The sequence below is a fragment of the Homarus americanus genome, unplaced genomic scaffold (genome assembly GCF_018991925.1).
Source record: "Homarus americanus isolate GMGI-L3 unplaced genomic scaffold, GMGI_Hamer_2.0 scaffold26591, whole genome shotgun sequence".
In the NCBI taxonomy this organism is placed as follows: Eukaryota; Metazoa; Arthropoda; class Malacostraca; order Decapoda; family Nephropidae; genus Homarus; species Homarus americanus.
Window position 1 is genome coordinate 693,407 of NW_024755595.1, and position 20,443 is coordinate 713,849.

Genomic DNA, 20,443 nt, shown 5'->3' on the forward strand with positions numbered 1-20,443 from the left:
ACTGTACTGCAACATCAATGACAGCAGCATTGAAATTGTTAAGCTTCAATTTATATAATCCATCCACAGTACCTGGTGAGAGTTGGCACTGAAGCAAACACCATCACGCACCAGCTGACTGACAATCGTCCTCAGACAGTGAGGCTCAGCTTTATTTATGGTTACCTTTTATCATTACCAGCAAACATGAGACCTAGAGAATTTAATATCTATACATGTTACTAAAAGTTGAGATGCTCCTCAGGCTCTTGCACAGCAGTTATCAAAATTGCAGACTTCTTAGTTGTCATTACCTATGATACAGTTACAATGTTGTGCACTTGAAAAAAGATTTAACATGGCTGCTATAAAAAATGTGCACCTTCAACTCAAGGACGCTGATCCTGAGGTGTTCTTCTAAAATTGAACACAACTTGCTATAACATAAAAAATCATTAGCTAATCATTAATGGTCAAGATGTATTGCAGATAAAGGAAAAAATCAATTTTTAAATAATATTATGTACTGTATTTCCTTTCTTTCAAACAGATTCCATAATGTTATTGCCTACATCCTACATTTCCATATTAATGCAATGCAAGTTTGTACTGTAGCTCATTCGCTATATTTCACATCAAACTAAATCTGATTTTCAACTACAAAGTCTTCAGAATTTTCACAAGTATATATTCTGTGGTGTATCAACTCCACCAAACTTATGGTTGTTTGAAACAGTTGAGAGGTGATAAAGAACAGCTCTTACTGTTCCTATCCTCTCCATTGTCTTTTACTACAGGATATTAAATTTTTAAACCTAAATAACTGTACCTGTAGTGTAAGAGATTGAAGGAGATAACACCTAGTCTTCCAACCACCCAGGCACAATGTTCACTAACCAGCAGTTAAGGATTCTCTGCTCTGCTCCCACTTGCACAAAAATAGAGTGAAATGAACAAGAAACTTCCACTGATGATGGCCGCTGTCCCTACTTAGTGGATGATGACTGCCATTTAAGGGTTAAACCACAACAATACAACCTTTCTGATAGATGACAATCTAAACTTACCATAAATCACTCTCAATCAAGTTCAGAGAAACAATTATGATACACAAGACAGGCTACAAATTTAATAGTATTGCATTTACCTTGAATGATCTCTACTAATCATAACAAGTTTGTGCACAGAAAAAATAAAAATCACACACAAATGCTAATAGACCACAGTTACTGTGAATGCTGCAGTCAGTGTACATATAGACGGTGAGAAAAACTGCCACATTGTACTACGTAAGAATGTATACGGTAAGCACATTGAGCTACATTGAGCTTTATACATAGGAACTCAAAAAAAAAAAAATTTTGGCAGATATTTCTTAAGTTTATCCACTGATATAGGAATAACCTACAACAGTATGGCAAACAAAGGCTGAGGGTTCCCAACAGCATCTCCACTTACCACCCCCCGCCCTCCCTCCCTAAAGTCCTGGAATGCAGCTATGCCTCAGGCAGTTCTGCATCAGCTGTACACTCATCACCGCAACTTTTTTTCCCCTTGGGAGATGGGAGATGGGGAATTTTGTGGCTGTCATGGTTGACCAAAATGTTATTGCCATGAACTCAATCACTGGGTCTTCTCACAAGGCCTCACAACTTGGTTTGTTGGTGAATCAGAATTTGACACTCAGGTCAATCAGAGAGAACATGATAAGTAAACCTCTGCTATGTTGGTCTAGAGCTACTATCACATATAGGGTGTAATAGAATTACATTATCTACCACCAGCTGGGTTTCAAGAACCTCTGCACGTAATACTGTTACCTGCTCACTATAGATGAGGAGAATATTCATGGTCTTCAAAATTCATTACATTTGGGATCTTCAAATGTGTAAGTCACCTAAATCAGTCATCGTGCACAGTGATACAAGCTTTCATCTTATATTTTTCCTCCTCCCACGTATTCTTCGTGCACAACTTGGCTATGCACTTTACACCTAGTGTAACAGATACTTTCTGATGCAAAGATATTGCCTAAAAAATCTGAAGTGTAAAAGAGGCAAAGGGAAGGAAAGACAAAAAAAAATGGGGGGGGTGTAAAAAGAAAGAAATTAGATAAATTAAAGCATAGAAGCAAAGACAAAAAAGGCTGAAACACAAAGGTGAGGCAAAAGGAGGAAGTGTAAAAAAAAAAAAAAAATCTTCTTGCCTTTGGAAGTAAATTATGGCACCTTCCCTTCTTCAGGCAAATTAATGTGCTTGCACATCAGAGGCAAGTGAAATTCAGTAGTGTCTCATAAGCATAAATATCTAATTCCTACTTCGAGACATATGTCTACTGTAATCAGCATCCTTTCAACCAAATCTCTGCTAAACATAAGCTCTTCCTTTTATGAAAGTTATAGGAAATCCCCTCAGTTTTCTTCACATCCTCATGAAACAACCCATAATCTAGTTCATTATTTCAGATGTAGCACATGATATACAGTACTTACATTTTCAAAGACTGCTTGATGTCATACAGTCATTCAAGTGAATCATGCAGTCCTACACTGATATCCGGTAAAGGAGTTGTCACCTAAATATTAGCATTAAATTTCTAAGTTGAGTAAATGCAGACAGTCCCTCTATCTGGAAGACAAGGATCTATTTCATTTATCAAAGAACCTTCAACACCAAGCTCTCTGCTTTAGTAAGTAAACAGTATCTTAGATCATAACTGGTCATCTACTGATTTCTCTGTTACATCTACAATACTGCTAGGGACCAAACTATTAAAGCACATCACAAGCCCCAATAAACCTCATCATGTTACCAAAAACTCAATAGGGTACTCAATTACCTCTGTTATTATGGAAGACACATGTTCATCACCGTTAGTGGCAGTCGGCCCCTCCCTCCCACTTTAAAATAGCACAGCCCCACATGTTTAAACACCCCACCACCTACAGATCAATATTGGTAGGTAAATTATCTTCTCTTTTTTTTCATGCATTTGTTTTGCATATAAGTTTTTCATGTTTATTATAGTGTACAGTATACTGTTCTTCAGTAAGCCAGTTTTTCAAAAATCGCAGCATCAAAGTTGAGGAGACTCCTAAACAACATTTATAAGAGAACCTAATACAAAAAAAATACATAAAATTGATCAAAATCATCCTGGCAATCAAAGTCAGATGTTGGCAAAAGCATAAACAAATATGAAAAAAAAGAACAACAAAGGGCCTTTGCATAATTATGTTAAGTTGTTTTTCAATATTTTCCAGTGATCAAATATTTTTTTCTCCAATTTCTAAGGTCTAAATGCTGACTAAAACTGAAGAAGTAATAGAAAAAAAAATATTCTTTACCTTTTTTCGATGGACCTTGGAGTTGACGGAGCGAACTGAGCCGTTTGGCGGTAGAGCATCTGTGTAGGATTTTCTTTCAGCTACGGTCTTTACCTTGTGAGTTTCAGGTTGGGCATTGACCGACTGAGGTTTCTGGGGTACTGTTCTAGGCCGTCTAAAGGGACTAAAAGACATGCTCATGGAGTTTTCCGTGCGTTGAGGTGTGTGAAGATCGGATCTCGTTGGCAGAGCTGCTCCTGTCACTTCCCGTAAACCTGTTCGCCCAAATTTTGCCATTTTCATTGCCGCAATTTTCATCGTCAATCTTCCCTGCAAGGTACATAAGACACTGTTGTAATACAAGTAATACATTTATTCAACAATCTTATCACCATAAGCCTACATGCTAATCCATGTCAATCACCTGCCTTAAAATTTCCCAACTTCTTAGTTTCACCTCTTCCATATTTTCTTTGAGGGATAATTTTAACTGACCACCACAAAACAGCATTCCTTTCTGTTGAAATATGTAAAAAACACAGAGGCCTTTATATGTACAGTAGTTTTAACCTATAAGCCTTGTTTAATCTTCCTATTTAGTAATCAGATTAGCAAAGGTTATATAGTACTGGTACTCTATATTATTTTATTCATTACAGTATGCCACAATTAAATAATATTTCTCATCAAAGTCTTTTGAGTTCTTACTTTTCAAAGAATGGTCATCATTCACAATACAAGTGGGCAGTGGTACACTGTATTGGGTAGCTAAGCTGAAGAAGTACAGAAACACAAGCTAGTAGCATTTTTTTACAAACACTTGAAGTTGATTAAACTTTCCATCCCAGTCTACTGACTCTTGATTTCCAGTTTCATTATTTTAGGGTTTTGGGGGGCTGAAACATCCTAAATCCCTTTTCTGATTAATTGATGCCTCCCTGTGCACAACAGACCATCATTTTCAAACAAAATGTCAAGTAATACAGATGGTCAGCTCTCATTGCAAATGACACAACTGGAAGGATGCTGGAAACACTCATGTGGTTTGGAAACATAAAGGCTCCTATGAGTCACATGACCCAAGTTTTTTGTATTCATAAACTCTAAATTCCATGTACAGAGGAACTATAAAATCAATGCATGTAAATTGCAAAATGGGAACTTGGGCAAGAGACCAAGTCTCTACCCACCCTCAGATTCAATTGTAAAATGCCGAGTAGCTCTGCTTTACGGTGAAGAACCAAGGTGAAGCAAGGGGGTTGGGGGACCATAATCTGCTCAGTTAAAAGGCAATTATAACTATAGAAATCCCTTACAACTATAGTGCCCTCAACTTCCACTTCAAGCTAACTCAAAAAATTTGAGAGAAGGGAGAAGAGATCAATCTGATCCCAGCAATTAAAATCCAAAAAAAAGCTATCAACTCCCACCGAGCCTTCTAATTGACTAGGAATACACAGTGGGAGTTGAAAATTATAAGCATTGCATATAAATCCACGGAAGGACTAACTCCTCCTCAAACAATTCTAGTGGAAGCCAACTTGCTTAAGCCTGAAAAGTTATGACACCAAGAATATTTGACAAATCTTTAATCAATAGTCTTAGATATATCTCTTCATAGTATGGTACTGTACAGGTAAATCAACATTTTGTAGTCTCCAACCTTTTCCCATTGTAATGCAAGATGGCCAAAATAACTTCATTTGATGTCCTGCATTCTTTCTTACTGTTAAAATACATTACAGTATCTTTACTTACCTGGTTAAAATTGCTTTCACTGACAGAAAAGGTTTGAGTCTGCTCAGTGTCCAAATCCACCTTCTCATTAAGTTCCTCAGAACTCTCGCTGTCTGTTGATGTGTCTTCCCTATAAGAATCCCCTCTCTTGGTCTTCTCACTACCACTATGCTTCTCAGTGTCCGTGCTTTTTCTCCGTTCTCTACCTTTCACAACATCCGCTATAGTTGGTCTTACACAAGCAAAGGCTTTCTCACCGGCACTTTTGTTGTGAGTCAGTTTATCACATTCTTCACTTGGGTCCGCTTTTCCCTTTATACACAGAGGTAAAACAGCGTCTGCTCTACTAGTCTCTCTGTCCTCCTTTCTATTAATGCCACTTGAAATATCACTGCTATGGTTTGTTTTATTTGTTGGGGTAAATTTATGTGATTCGGATGAACTAACATTAGACGATTTTAATAAAATATTATGATTTTCAAATAACTTATTTATCCGGTATAATTTAGACTTTTCATTAGAATTATTAACACCTCTCTCACTCTGATCTTTAACTTTTGGAGAATGTTCCTTATTATTTGAGTGTTCACAAAATGAGTCCCTTTTTAAAGCACTTCTGCTGCAGGAATATGAATTTTGGCTGTATTTTTTGTCTTCATAACTTTCTTCCAAGTATCTTTTCTTCTTTTTCTTTGATCTCTTACGACCAGAATCTCTATTTGATTTCTTCTCCGAGTTGGACAATTTGTGTATAAATTTTTCATTAGATGTACCACTCCTCTCCAATGTATGCTCCTTACTAGATCTTTTCATATAATCAATTTCTTTAAGGGATTTTTTCTCAAAACCAGGCTCTGAGTTGGATACCTTATCCATACTGAGCTCAATGATGGATTTGTTCTCAAAATTTGCATCTCTACTTAATTTCTTTTCAAACAGAGGCTCAGTGATAGAAATCCTTCTTAGACCAGGATCTATATCAGATTTACCCTGCAAGAACTGTTCTTTGCTATAGCACTTGACATAACCAGGATCTCTTCTGTGTTTCCTTTCAAAATTAGATTCTTTTCTCGATTTCTTCTCGAGGCTTACCTCTCTGCCAGACAATTTTTCCAAGTTGAGTTCTTTATTTTTCTCCTCTGCCCTGGGTTCTCTGTCACATCTTTTATCTGAAATAAATTCCATACTGGATCTTTGGTCTGGAATAATTTCCTTATTTTTTTTCTCAATCATTAACTCTTTACTTAATCTTTTATTATCTGAGACAGTTTCTTTGCTTAAGCGTTTTTCATGAGCATCTCTGCTACTTCGCTTCTCAGGAGAGGAAGAAACTTTGTTCAAGTTCTTCTCCCCTGAAGACTCCTTGGTGAATTTCTTATCTGAATTCGTCTCTTTGCTTACTTTCTTATCTTTAACAGAATCCTTGTTTTGTTTCCTATCCTTACTTGGCTTTCTTTCTTCCTTTCCTTGCTTTTTCTCAGGAGAAGAATCTTTGCCCGCTTTCTTCTCTGAAACAATTTCTTTACTAATTTTCTCATACAAGACAACCTTATTTTTTCTTTCTGAAATGGAGGACTTATTTGAATCTCTACTTGTTCTCTTCTCTGCAGTACTTCCCTTACTTCCTTTCTTTTCAGGAGTAGTATTTTTTCCTGGTCTCTTTTCAGATGTTCCATCCTTTTCAAGTTTCTTTCCAGGACTATTATCTTTACTTACTGTGTTCTCAGAAGACAATTCCTTCAGCTGTTTCTTTTCTGTGGACTCTTTGTTTGATTTCTTCTCAATGGACAAGTCCTCAATGATTTTTCTGTCAAGTATTGGCATATCTAAACTCTGCATCTTCTCTGAGGCAGCATCCTTGATTTTCTTCTTCTCGGGAGAAAGTTCTTTATTTAATCTTCTATCAAGAGATGAATCTCTGCCACCTTTCCTTTCTATATGTGAATCTTTATTTAGCTTTCGGTCCTCACCATTTTCAGTTCTCGTCTTTTTATCATAGCCGTTATCTTTTGTGCATCTTTTCTCTGAGTGAACTTCTTTACAAGGATCTTTTTTCACCTTCTGATCAACATCAACTTCTTTAGTCAGTTTATCATGGTTCATCTCTTTGGTTAACTTCCATTCAACAGTAGAGTCATTACTGTTTTTGGCTAAATTATTGACTTCCTTACTAAATTTCTTTTCACTATTCACTTCCTTCACAGTTTTCTTTTCAGATGAAACTTTACTTGGTCTTTTTTCCGAATTGGATTCTTTATTCAAACACTTCTCAAAATTTGTTTCTTTTATAGTGGTTTTGTCCAAGTTTATGTCCTTATTTGAATTCTTTTCAGAATTAAACTCTTTACATATTCTTTTATCAGCACTGCATTCTTTACTTGAATTTCTTTCATTTACAACATCTCTACTGCTTTTATTTTCAAACACAGAATTCTTATTAAATTTTCTTTCTGTGGCCACTTCCTTATTCAATGTCCTGTCACTACTACTGTCCTGTGGTGTATGACCCTTCTCTGCTTCCTTTTTATCCACTACTTCCTTGACAAACTCCTTTGACTTTTCGTCGGTCTTAAATGGCTCTTTCTTCTTCTCCTCCCAAGCACCCTTTTCTAACTTAGTTTTGTTTTTATCTTGGCCATTTTCTTTCACATCCATGACACTTTCTAAATGAAATGTCTGAGTGCAGTGCTCAATGGAATTGTTTGATGTTATTTCTTTCTTACTGGCATTTGAAACTTTGTTGAGTTGTAAGCTGCTGTTATGAGATGCTGCATCAGAGCCTGCGTTTTTGCTTGATTTTGGGGAGTCATAAACCTTATTGTACTTGGCTGTGGTTTCTTTCACTGCCTTTTCAGGATTTTTGGATGAATCATTCAACACTAATGCTTTTTGTTCGCTTTGTTGTAAATTTAGGTTTTTTGTGCTAAAAAGTAAACGATCAAATTCACGATTTAATTCCAGTTCTTTTTCCCGCCTTCTTTCTTCCAATTCCGCTACAGACAATGGCATGTTCTTCCCATCCTCAGTTTTGTCCTTATCAGTATCATCCCATCTAGCTATTGGATCACACTTTCTCTCAGGTGGCGACACACTATCTCTCTTGTAAGGCTGAAAGGAAATTGTTCTCGTTTCTTCCAACTTCAGACCAAGGAGAGGTACACTGGGCTTGCTTTCGTTAATGGTCTTTGATTTAGTGATATTTTCTTCGAGGACTGGAGCACTCTTTTCTGACTTTGGTTCACTTACAAGACCAGAAGTCACAACACTATTGGTTTCTGCTTCACTGGCTAGTGTCTCTTTCACTATCTGCGAGTTATTATCTGGTATTTCCTCATTTCTAACTGAACTATCATCGGTCCCTTTAGGCAATGGCACTGGCTGTAATTGTTTAACTTCATCAGTTTTTGATAAATGTACACTTTTATTTACATTTTTAGTTTTCTCACTATCAACTCCATCACTAGTCTCATCATCACTGAAAATACTCGATTTGGCAGAGCCTTTCTCCTCTGACACGGGCATCTTGGTAACTTTACCAACTCCAAACCCAACAGTTGCTATGGAATCACAAGAGGATGAGGTGAATGCATGTGAAGATTTATGCTTTTCATAGAGAAGAGATGATGACTTGTGCATAGGGGACCCAGGAGAACATGGTGCCGATCCTTTTACCTTTCCATCTATTCTACCTGCACCCCCAAACCCTTCACTCAGAGTTAGCTTTGGTGCGGTGAGTTGTGGCTTCCTTCTCGGTAACGGTTTATTCATAGGACTGGAGTCTCCATCTTCGTACCCCTTCTTCCTTTCATCATCAGACGCAGAGGAGCTACTATCGCTCCAATCTGAACTGTCTGAATCAGAATCCTGAAAGTAGATTTAGGGCAATTAACAGCAGAACTTCAACAAAAGCTAAATCTAACAACTTTTACAACTGAAACTAAGAGAACCTGGAAATGGTACACAAAATATTTCACATAATACAAGAAACTAAGTCAGGAAAAGATAAAAAAAAATTAATATTATCAAGGCAACAACATTGAGCTTTACAGTGCCTGAAAAACTTTGTTCACAAGAAAACCAACAAATGGAAAATGGATGTCAAAAAAGAGAATTCCTTCAACAGCCTTCTCACATTATACTGGAGAAAAGTTGTAAAAGAATTAATAATTTCTGTAACAAGTGATAATAACAAGACTTATAAATAAAATAAATATAAAATCTTTGATGGATTGTTATCTATCTCAAGAGAGCATTGTTTCCTCCATTAAGAGCTGGGAGGCTTAAAAAGGTATGAGTGAGAGAGAGTAATGAACACAACAAAATATGGATCACTCTTTGTTGGTTCTGATCTGTTGTACAGTGAAAAAAGCTCATCATTAAGATATTAAAACCCTATACAGTAATCACATGTAATTTACCTGACTCCCACTATCTGACTTGGAGTTGGTTGGAGAAGGAGATCGTGATGCAGAACGAGACTTAATACTTTCCCTCGACACTGAATGAGACCTGGAACTGAGCCTCGAGTCTGAGTCTGATTCAGAACCATCAGTATCAGATTCATAAGCATCAGAGTCTTCATCACCTTGATCTTGATCTTCAACACTGTCCCAGTTTTCATTTATTGTCATCAACTGGCCTTTAGAATGATCGGGGGACGGAGAGTCCTGTAAAGAATTACAGTGTTAAAATGCATACAGTACATAACACAGTGGAACATATATTTTTATAATCTCTTGTAAGCCATTTCCAATTTTATGCAGGGTGGCTGCAAACAAGAGCATAGACAAACACACACACACACACACACACACACACACACACACACTCACTCACTCACTCACTCATTTTCTCTTCATTCATATTTACTGCCATAAAAGATGTTTTCTACAATTGCATTCCCCTTCCACTGAAAAGTCCCAAATCTGGTTTATTATTGTCACTTCACATAGTGTACACGCTTCCCTAAAAATCACTCGCCTCCAAGCTCTACGCACTCACACATGCAACTGCTTCTTGGATGTCTACCCTCACTTGTGTTGCACCCTTCACCACTTCTTTCCATCTCCTGCTTGGTCTTACCCTCTATCTCATACTATCCACTCTTTCACTTCTCAATCCCTCAGTGTCCATACCACAAGTGCAACCCTGACTTGTTCTCTGCCCAATAATTCTTTCACTTCCACATCTTATTTCTGTGTTTCATGTTCTCAAACGTCTTCCATGCAAGCTGTCAATAAACCTAAAGTTAACACATACAATAAAGCTGGGAAATAACAATATACTGTACTGTCCAAATCTTTCCCATAATGTGACTGTACAGTATTTGCAGATCTATTAAACATGAGTGTCAGCTAATGCTTCAGTGTGTTTCATCCCCATTTAAACAATATGTGAAGGTAAGATTTCAAACTAAGCTTGGTCATGTTTAAAATTGAGAGGGAACAACTAACACAAAAAAAATAACTCACTCGAATTGCCTGTATATCTACTGTTGACGGTAAATCCTGGGGCTCTTCCTCTTCCTCCTCCTCTTCATGAGCTACTGAAGGCGGTCCCCACATGTGGTGATGATGGTGAGGCAGTGGGGGTGTGATATGAGGGTGGTGGTGTGGTGGTGGGGGTGAAGTGAGGTGGTGATGTGGTGGTGGAGGCGGAGTCAGGTGGTGGTGATGGTGGTGCGGCGGCGGTGGCGGCGGAGGTGGAGGGGACGTCAAATGGTGATGGTGGTGGTGATGGTGATGATGAGACGAGTGGTGAGGAGATGTTAGTGGAGGAGCGACGAGAGGATGGGGTGGAGGGGACACTGATGCCAAGGAGGCTGCTGGCGGAGTTGGGGTCGTAGCTGGCACTACTACCGACGTCTGTGCTAACTGCTTTGCCCCCTCCAGGGTCATGGGCTCAGCCAGCGTAGCACTCTCCTCCTCATCCTCACTTAACATCATATCCTAAAAAATATTAAAATATGTGAATAAATAAAAATAAAATAAACATCTACAGTAAGTGACAATGTTATTCCTGTCCACCATTGGCATCTTTACAAAATGGAAGTAACAGATATATGGTAAAAAAAATAAATCAGAAAGAAACTAAATTTGTATCTGTAAACATACTAACATTTGGCTTCAATGTTGCAGAAACAATAAAACAGCAAGAAAATCTATGCAGGTAATCCAAATATACATATGCAGAAGTCTACCAAGTTTCTTTGCTGTGTGCAAGATATTTTCCAGGTAATCATGGGCCAGGATTTATTTTTTTTTAATTCTGTTTTAGGCAGCATGTGAAAAAACATATGACTGAATCCTACACAGAGCTGGTGGATAAGCAGTTAAGATGTATAGACATACAGTACAAAGAAGTCTTAACACAGAAGAAAAAGATACCAAGAATGCAGGAAATACTCAATGTAGATATTTATATATATAGTACACACACATCAAAATTTTTAAGTGGTAAGTCTGGTTGGGGGATGTGAATAATTGGAGGCATTCATAGAAATAAGCCAGAACTGTAATGGATGGGACTGTATAGGTTTTGCATGGAGCACAAGATTTATAAAACAGTATGGTAGTGAAACAGAAATATTAACAAAGATTAAAATTAAGATAAAAACAATCAAATCTTGGATACCAAATGGTCCTCTCATATATTTCAACAAGAATTTTAAAGGAATTTGGTTTCAACATTTAATACATGAGCCTTAACCTACAAAAACTTATTACAGTACAGTACATAAGTACTGCACAGGCAATACTCAGTTTTCAAGCATCCAAACAACTGCTCATAAAAAGATTAGCTATATCTTATGACCATGTTTCAGTGTTTTGAACATTCATTCCACTCAAACAAACACAAATGTTTTTTAAATATACCATCACATTTAGCAATACACAAGAATTTGTATACTGTACTTTAATGTGGGAAAATGAACAGTACAGTATGTGGGTGTACTGCACATCACTTCTGCACACAAGCATCCTCCCATAATGTATTTGTTCTCTTAGAGTGGCACCAAACACATTTTGTGCAGTGATTTGGTTTAACTTTGATCATTCAGGGGAATGTCTTTCATTTAATAAAAGCCCCAAAGCTGTTTAAAAAAAAAAAAAAAAAAAAAAAAAAAAAAAAAAAAAAAAAAAACTGTGTACAGGGGTACTTAATTGGTAACAATGAAATAAATTAATGCAATTTTTTACAACTAGTTTCCTTACTCATTTTACTAACTTATTTTATTATTCTCTAACACTTATTTACACTGTTATAACAGTAACTACAAATAAGCCATCAGTGTTTCATTATTCTTCCAGCCCTGCCACAATAGCTTCAGGATTTCCAATTCATAAAATATTGTAAACTGTTGCATACACTGCATGATGTACCTGATGTTCTGCATATGAGGAGCGGTAGGGATCTCTGCTCTTATCAGATGAGGGTTGTGACATGGTGCTGTATGGATCTGGATGCTCCATACGAGAGCACGGGATCACTTCATGGTACTCCTAATTACCATGTTGCCTGTCAATATAACAACAAATGGTCAGAATTTTTATTCATATTGTAAAGTGAAAAATATTAGGCTATCTCCAATTACTGTACCATTGTAGCTGTCAATAGAAAAAGTGGCAATACTGTACAAGGAAGCAAATGAACCATCAATTCATAAATGATCTACTTCAATCATTAGCCTTAGTGGAAAATAATTTAGCTATTAACTATAAGTTGGCAGAGATACAGTACAAGTATTGGATTACATATCATGCTGAATCATTACATACTGAAGGTTAAAATGTGTTAATGAGTCCCCAAAAGAAGCAGTTTGCATGTTCAGATACGTAAGTGTGAATACTAAATGTCAACATTTTAGCCTGTTGCCATAAAATACAAGAGGCAAATTGAGCAGACCACCAAAAATCTTTAAACAAAACCTGAGAAAATCCTTCCAAGTGTACTGGTACTTATACCTAATCAAATGAGGTCGTTATGGATATACATTACATGGCAATGATGAACCTGATCAAGGACTGGGAGGAGAGACTGGAAGGATCCCTTGCCACTTTACAAAACAAAGGAGATATGAAAAGTACTGTACATGTACAGTACACAAACATATGGAACGAGTAGCGTCCCTGCCCCTGAAATCATTGGGCTAGGAATGGGTAGCTAGTGAGAATACTGTACCAATATTTCTGATCTGCTATACAGTACTCAAAGTTACTTTTAATTCAGTTATTCTAAAATAGAATAACTAAATCTATAAACATGAATAACTTGTAAGTTTCAGGTTCCAGTATAAATAACATGAGCCCAAGTAACTAGGTAAGTTTCCAGGAAATCTGGTTAGACTGAGCTGCAACAATAAGAAGCACCCACAAAACCAGGTCAAATCCACTGACCCTATTGGTAATCTGGACCCAAGAAGCTTTCTTGATTTCAGCAGCATCACAAGGTATCTCACAGCTAGGGAAGTCTCTAATGTAGTATTCCGGAGTGCCTACGGAGCCGGGTATCCCAGCTGTTTAACAGTAACAGCTTGCCTAGCTGTATAATACAGGTACTGTACAGTACAGTTAATACTGTCAACTAATTCTTCACCTCACTGATAACTATCAGTTTTATGTATTTTCTTACCCAGTACTGTAGTGTTTTAGTTCCCTATGTGAAGGTTACATTAGGTAGGTTGGGTTAAGTCTAGTTTCCTTTAAAGTAATATTTCAAGAAAGATTACTGGAGACCTCAGGTATTATTCTGGTATTGTTATGTGCTGTGACAATATTATTGATTTAATAAACAAAAAAAGGATTCCAGCATTTTTAACTTGTTTTGTTATATCCAAAATCCAAAACCATGTATAGAACTTCACCAGTTAAACATAAACATAACATATACTGTAGTACATCTTGTGAGAGCGGTGCACCTGGCTATGCAAATTCTTGAGTTAAATAGCCAAGGTACCCAGCTACACAAGTTCTTCCAAAGTACAGTATTAACAAGATAAATGATTTCAATGTCAAAAGTATAATAAATAAATAAATAAACAGAAGAAAGATACTTTTATTACAACAAACATGAATTAATCCATGACTGTCTTTCCAATGTTCCCATTACAGGACTGCACAGTAGTATGTGGATAGGGCAGTTCTGTGGTCAGCCACACAAAAACTCTGATAAGACTGGCAGAAGCAATAGCCATGTGAGCTAAATCAGTACTGTATACTGTACTGTACATATAATGTTATAGGCAATACACAAACAAATTACAGTATAATACAAAAAAATACTGGGAGTACATTTCATGAACAGCCTTTAATAAGCATCGGCACCTCTAAAAACATGCATATTGGTACAAACCAATGGTGATCCTGCTGTCATGTTGCAGAATAAGTCTACTCAGGACTTTGAAAAGAAAAGAACCATAACCTCATTGAAAACAAATGTATATTTATGTTTGCAAATACTGTATACAAAATAAATGCAACAATATACTGTACAGTATTGTATATGGTTTATTCTTCATGTTGAAGCCATTAAAAACGTTCAAACGTCAACACACAACGACAATTTGTGCCAATAATTATATAACGAATCAGCATCACTATAAAACAGTAAGTATGGTAGTTCTCATATTTGAGGAAGGCTGTACCTAAGGCCACCTAGGTGTGAATTTATTTAACAAATTGATTTGTGATACGACCTGACAACTGACCAACTGCACTGGTGAACCATGAACCTGGAACACAATTTGCCAATTGATTAACACCTTGGTTCCCAATTACTGCTAAATAAACAGCGGCAACTTGTATAAAGAAATGGAAGTGACTATTGAGCCGGGTCAGAGAGTAAAATAGACAACAGTTGTATACAGCAGGGTTGATTATTGTTATAATTGATGACATACCTTACCTAACCTATAACTGTGTTAAATTAGATTAAAGTTAGCTTAGGTACAGTATATATTGTCAATAAACAACCTTGCTATATACAACTGCAGGCTATTTTACCATCTGACCCATCACAGGAAATAACCACACAAGTATAATACCAGAGGTCTCCAGTAGTCCTTAGTGAAATATAACTTTAAAGGAAACTACTGTATACCTAACCTTCAATTCTAATTATTTTTTTTCCAAAAAGAAAGAAAACAATAACTGAAGTACAACCAGACTGGGAACTGGAATACTACCGATATATTATATACTGCATATAAATACCGTATACCTGTACTGTACTCTGCAACCCAGGTAAAAAAAATAAAATAATAGCAGCGTGGTTTAGAATTGGTTAACAATATGAACTGTATTAACCAGGGTACCTGGCCTCACAAGCTGTTACTATATGAAATAGCTGAGGCATCAGTACCCAGCTATATAGGCGCTCCATTTACTTTAATACACAAAATACTGTATATATAAAGCTGATGGAAGAGCAAGAAAGTCAAACATAGTTCATGAAAATCCTGCATTACATCTCCTTAAAAGGAGATCAGTCCTGTACATAGACACACTCCTTCAACTCTTAACCACTTCTATAGCAGATGACATGTACAGTACCGGTATTGTCTTCATAAATGGTCTAAAGATGTATTCCTCACTAGGAATGTTGTTTCTGCTTCCTATGGAGATTGAACACAATTCTCAGGAATTCAAGTTTTACTTTTCCTTGTTGTCCTCACAAGACTATAAAATCTGCATTTAACCAAACATCCCATCAAACTATTCCAAACATAAATTGGTGACCTGCTTCATAAACTCGACTAAATTTAGAAATAAGAAAAGAATGTTTACATCACCAAGCTGCACTACAGTATAGTCTACAACACATGGAGGAATACAAACAAAGTTTACATGGTAAAACAGTTATCCTTCTAACCTAACCAATGTGACAAATACCTAACAAATTCTACTTCAGGTTTGGTTAAGTAAATGTGTTTGGTATAAACAATAAATGTCTAGGTTAGTATGATAACTGTTCACCTTATTATAAAGTTTACATTCATATTTTACTGTGTCACAAACTACAGTAACTCTCTAACAAGTACCATAAACACGGCTGATACATCTAGTAATCCATAAACACAGGAAGAATACCTGTTTAAATTTCATGTGTCAAGCAATTATATAGTTTGAGTTTATTCATATATATTAAATGTATATAAATATAGTCTTGTATACATAATAAATAAATAACAACTTTAATTATTAAGTTAATATTATCCATTTACACATAAACACCCTGACCCTACAGTGGAATAAACATGTGTTATGTGGTATTCAAATATTTACTATCAACATTCTCAAGGACATATTGGGTTATATTCTTGTCCCATCTCTATTTTCAGTAAGGTACACAACTGACAAACTCCTGCTTTACTGTATAAGGCAGGATAGGTGTTGTGGACGGCTGGCATCAACCCCCTTAACCCTACCCACCCAACACTTACAACACACACTAATGTACAACTCACTTTAGAACCAAACCAGTTACTTGTCAACACTCGTCAGATGTAGTTTAAGGAGGGACACGAGAGAGACAAGGAAGAGGGATAACTAATAATTATCACCGCGGCTTGTGTGTCCCCCTGTGTTTATTATGGTCCATCTCAGGTGTCCGGGCCATCACTTAATTCTTCTTCCACTTGTAACCAATAATATCTTTTACCCTGCCACTATACACCGTCTTGTGCAACTGACACTATTAACCCATTAACTGACCAGGAGTAATATAATCATTTCCGTCCCTCCAGGAAACCGTTTGTTTTGAAAGGCGACTAGGGAAACATCCTGTCTTTGTTACCTCGCACTTTGATCGCTTTTTAACACTTTTAAGACCGTTTTCTGCACCACACTCTCGCCCCAACTATATTGATGGGTGTGAAAAAGGCCTATTGGTCAGGTTAGTATGTCTTTAATGATGTGAACTTACTAAAATAGTCATGAAGAAGCGAAAGTCAATACCCAACACGAAAACAAAATGGCGGTAACTTGGGGAGGGTGAGGGAGAACGGGAACCTTAACATTTAATTTATTCCTCCTCTTACCTGTATTATTTTATTTTTAAACATCTAAATGCTATTCCTAAATGATCCTCTATTTATATTTCATATCATACATGCGGGTGTATTACAATGAAGGTCACAGTATACCGAGATGAACACTCATAGACCAGAGCTGAGTTAATTTACAATGGGATATAAACCATTATACATCTATTTAAGCTGGGTGATGAATTAAAATGTTCTTTGTATAAAAATTATTGTAGCATTTAATATTTACACTCGTTAAATTTGACTCCTGTTAAGTACCAAATAAATTTTTGACTTTAAATAAACCGCGTGTATTAATGGTTCTCATTTGACTGGGAAGTTAGCAGACAGCTTTGGCTCTTGTTGACACTACGCAATTAACTCATGTAGTTTTTAGGTGTATTTCTCTTAATATATAAGTTAAAACTCCAACTCTATAATGCTACTGTCACATGAGAATTATTGTACCTTACATTATATCTGCACATGCCCTTGAAATTCTGAATAAAAATGTTTAAAGCATCTGTAATTGCAAGACATTTAATTTCTGCATCTCCTGCATTCTTCCATCACAATTTAAGTTAATAATGGTGATAATCACCCAATGTTATCATAAGAGGAAAACAAGAGAGAAAATATTGCTTATGGGGCTTTGTGATATAGATTAGCTAAAAGTGAACACTGGAATGTTGTAAGTCATTAATGCACGTCTATATTAGGAGTATCAAGAGTGAAAAGTATCAAATTATAACATCTTTAACTTTAAAAATGGGATTCTAATCAATCTGCCTTTATGAATGTCTTTGAATTCGTCTTTATGCATTATAGAATTTAATTGTAATCATAATAAGACCTGCACATACTGGAATGTATGTGAATACTAACTTTGTCGTGATAATATTCAGCAGATTTCACCGGCTGGTTGTTACATTGCGTATTAAACATTGTTGCAAAATAAATGTAGAGTTCCTAAATATTGTCGTCTTGTAGGACATTAATAATTCATATCGAATGAATTAGCACACATACTGTACAGTATACATATAATATGGTTAATTATTCCTATTCCGCCAATAATACAGTTTGAGTAAATATTAAGACACCACTTTCTCCAAACAAAAGGACAGTTGAGATGCACATCTACGCAAAAAGTTGCCAGCGCCAATTTCATTCAAAAGATGTCCACCGGATGGGAAGCTGCTTAAATTATACGTTACCTCAAACTTATATTGGTCAATGTTTCCGGTCTCTCGCTTCTCTCCACACAACACTATCACCACTCGACATTCGTTTATATACAGTATACTGTATAATACATACACTAACAAAAATTCATTCATTCACCTGGATACACACTATAAATACTAATTTTTCTCGGACTTTGTGGAACATAGGGAAAAGTTCTGTGGAGTTTACTCCAATCAAAATTATACTCATTGACTGACAAACCTATTCAATTCTGCTATTAGAAAACAAGGAGGCAATCCCCGAGTTATGAACACCAGACTTACAAGTGGAATTCCAATAAATTCATTGCAAAAATTCCTATTAAAAATCCATTTTTCACATTACTGTACTTTATTATATATTAACATCACTACTAATATTACAATATTTTTTAAGTATAGGATATTACTGTTGCTTTTAGGGGCAGAATTGTAAGTAAAATCCCATTTTTTACATTACAGTACTTTATTTACAGTATTTATATTATACAGTACAATGCTGTACTGTATGTTATGTATGGGACATTCTTGTTGTTTTGTAAGGAGAGGGTTGTGCTTTAACCTACCCTAATCTAAACTCAGGCATTAACACTGTTCCAGCTTACAAACAGGGTCCAGGAATGTAACCCGTTCGTAACCCAGGGACTGCCTGTATACTGTAACCTCCGCACTCAAGACAAATTTGAAAAAAGTCGTCACTGAACAAAGTCTGATTTTTAAAACCATGTAAGTTCTGTGACGGTTTTGTAAATTCAATGAAGCTCCAAAGGCATGTATAGCTGCTTACCATCCTTCCAGGGGAGTAGCATGATTCCATCTGGGTGCTTGTTGTCTGATCTATTGATTTGCAGTTCCTTGTGTGCTGAGCAGCTTGCAGTGGTCAGGTTCCTCTTGATGTCATTAACTTCATTATATCTTGTATAACAACTCCTGGAGGCCCCACAGCAGGGCTGAATTATGCCATAGGCACATTAGGCACTGACTAAAGCCTATGAAATTTATTGAAATACTCGAGTCCTGTAGTTACAAATGTTCGTCTTGCAAACAGGGCCTGGGCCCAGCATCCTCCGCCCTGTGACTGGATATAACTAAGTACGTGTTTAAAAAGAGAGATTTGTGACCCTCGTAAGGCCCCGAGTTGGATGTGAACTTATCAGCTTGCCACCTACCCCCTCCCACCTACCCCCTGCCACCTACCCCCTCCCACCTACCCCCTCCCACCTTTTTTCTCCTTACTGCTTCTTCGTCTTCTTGTTTTTGTTTTTTTTTGCATGGTAGTATGGTCACCAGGACAGGTTCTAGATCAGGTGTGCCAATATCCATAATTATTATCATACTGAAAAGCACTGAAAATGAAACCAAGCAATGTTCAGGCATGGTTGGCAGTGACAAAAACTGACAAACCCTAATTTAATATGCTGGAGAGAAAATACAACATTTGATTCTTGTGATTAAAATAAACAATGCTTTCTTATGATTTGTTACCCATTCAGGTATCTATAGGCCAGTAACTTTTTTAATCCCCCATTGTTCCTGATGACTTTGTCCTTTATTGTCCAGTGTTATTAAAGGAGGAAACTAGAGTAACCAGAGAAAACCTTTGATGTTTAGTAGGGTCACACTGGATAATACCCTTCTCACATCCAACCAAGGGATTGAACTCTGAACACAATGGTGAGAGGCAAGTGCACCATCTCAATTTTGGATGCTTTAACTACTGAGAAGCAAAGTATTGTATTCATAATACATTCTTAAAAAAAGAAATAATAATAATAATAATAATAATGATAATTAACAGATTTAATAATTACCTTGGTTGAATACCCTTTTTTGGAGGGAAGGGGACAAATAATTCTTATGACAATGCTTGGTCTTCAAAAACAAATGATACAGAACACAGGTGTACACTAATAGTAATATCATAAGAGCCATCAAAATTTTAATGGACTATTTCTTGGCTAACCCACACAAGCACAGAAAATGGCTGTAAAACAATGATGATGATACTGATATAAATAGCAACAGATATTTTGACCTGCAAGGCTACAAAAACTACATACTACTGTAAACTCAAGGGTAACTGCTTTAATCTTAGATTTGGCTCAAAACATTTACAGGTATAGTACACCTCAATTCATAGACATCCAATGTGC

At 36.5% G+C, this 20,443-nt stretch overlaps 1 protein-coding gene across 4 annotated transcripts in view; it reads right to left on the reverse strand.

The window, feature by feature from the left end:
* Positions 1–17,018, reverse strand: part of LOC121856616 — a 117,925-nt gene extending 100,907 nt beyond the window's left edge. For 3 of the 4 annotated variants that reach the window (XM_042352269.1, XM_042352268.1, XM_042352266.1), the window contains exons 1-6: positions 16,507–17,012; positions 12,425–12,560; positions 10,514–10,990; positions 9,461–9,709; positions 5,064–8,906; positions 3,327–3,635 (exon numbers count right to left, since the gene is read on the reverse strand). In XM_042352269.1, the coding sequence (XP_042208203.1) occupies positions 3,327–3,635; positions 5,064–8,906; positions 9,461–9,709; positions 10,514–10,990; positions 12,425–12,514 (4,968 nt within the window). In that variant the 5' untranslated portion in view covers positions 12,515–12,560; positions 16,507–17,012. Of the gene's footprint in view, positions 1–3,326; positions 3,636–5,063; positions 8,907–9,460; positions 9,710–10,513; positions 10,991–12,424; positions 12,561–16,506 lie in introns of all 4 variants that reach the window. The other variant, XM_042352267.1, reaches the window with a different exon arrangement.
* Between the last annotated feature and the right edge of the window lie 3,425 nt (positions 17,019–20,443).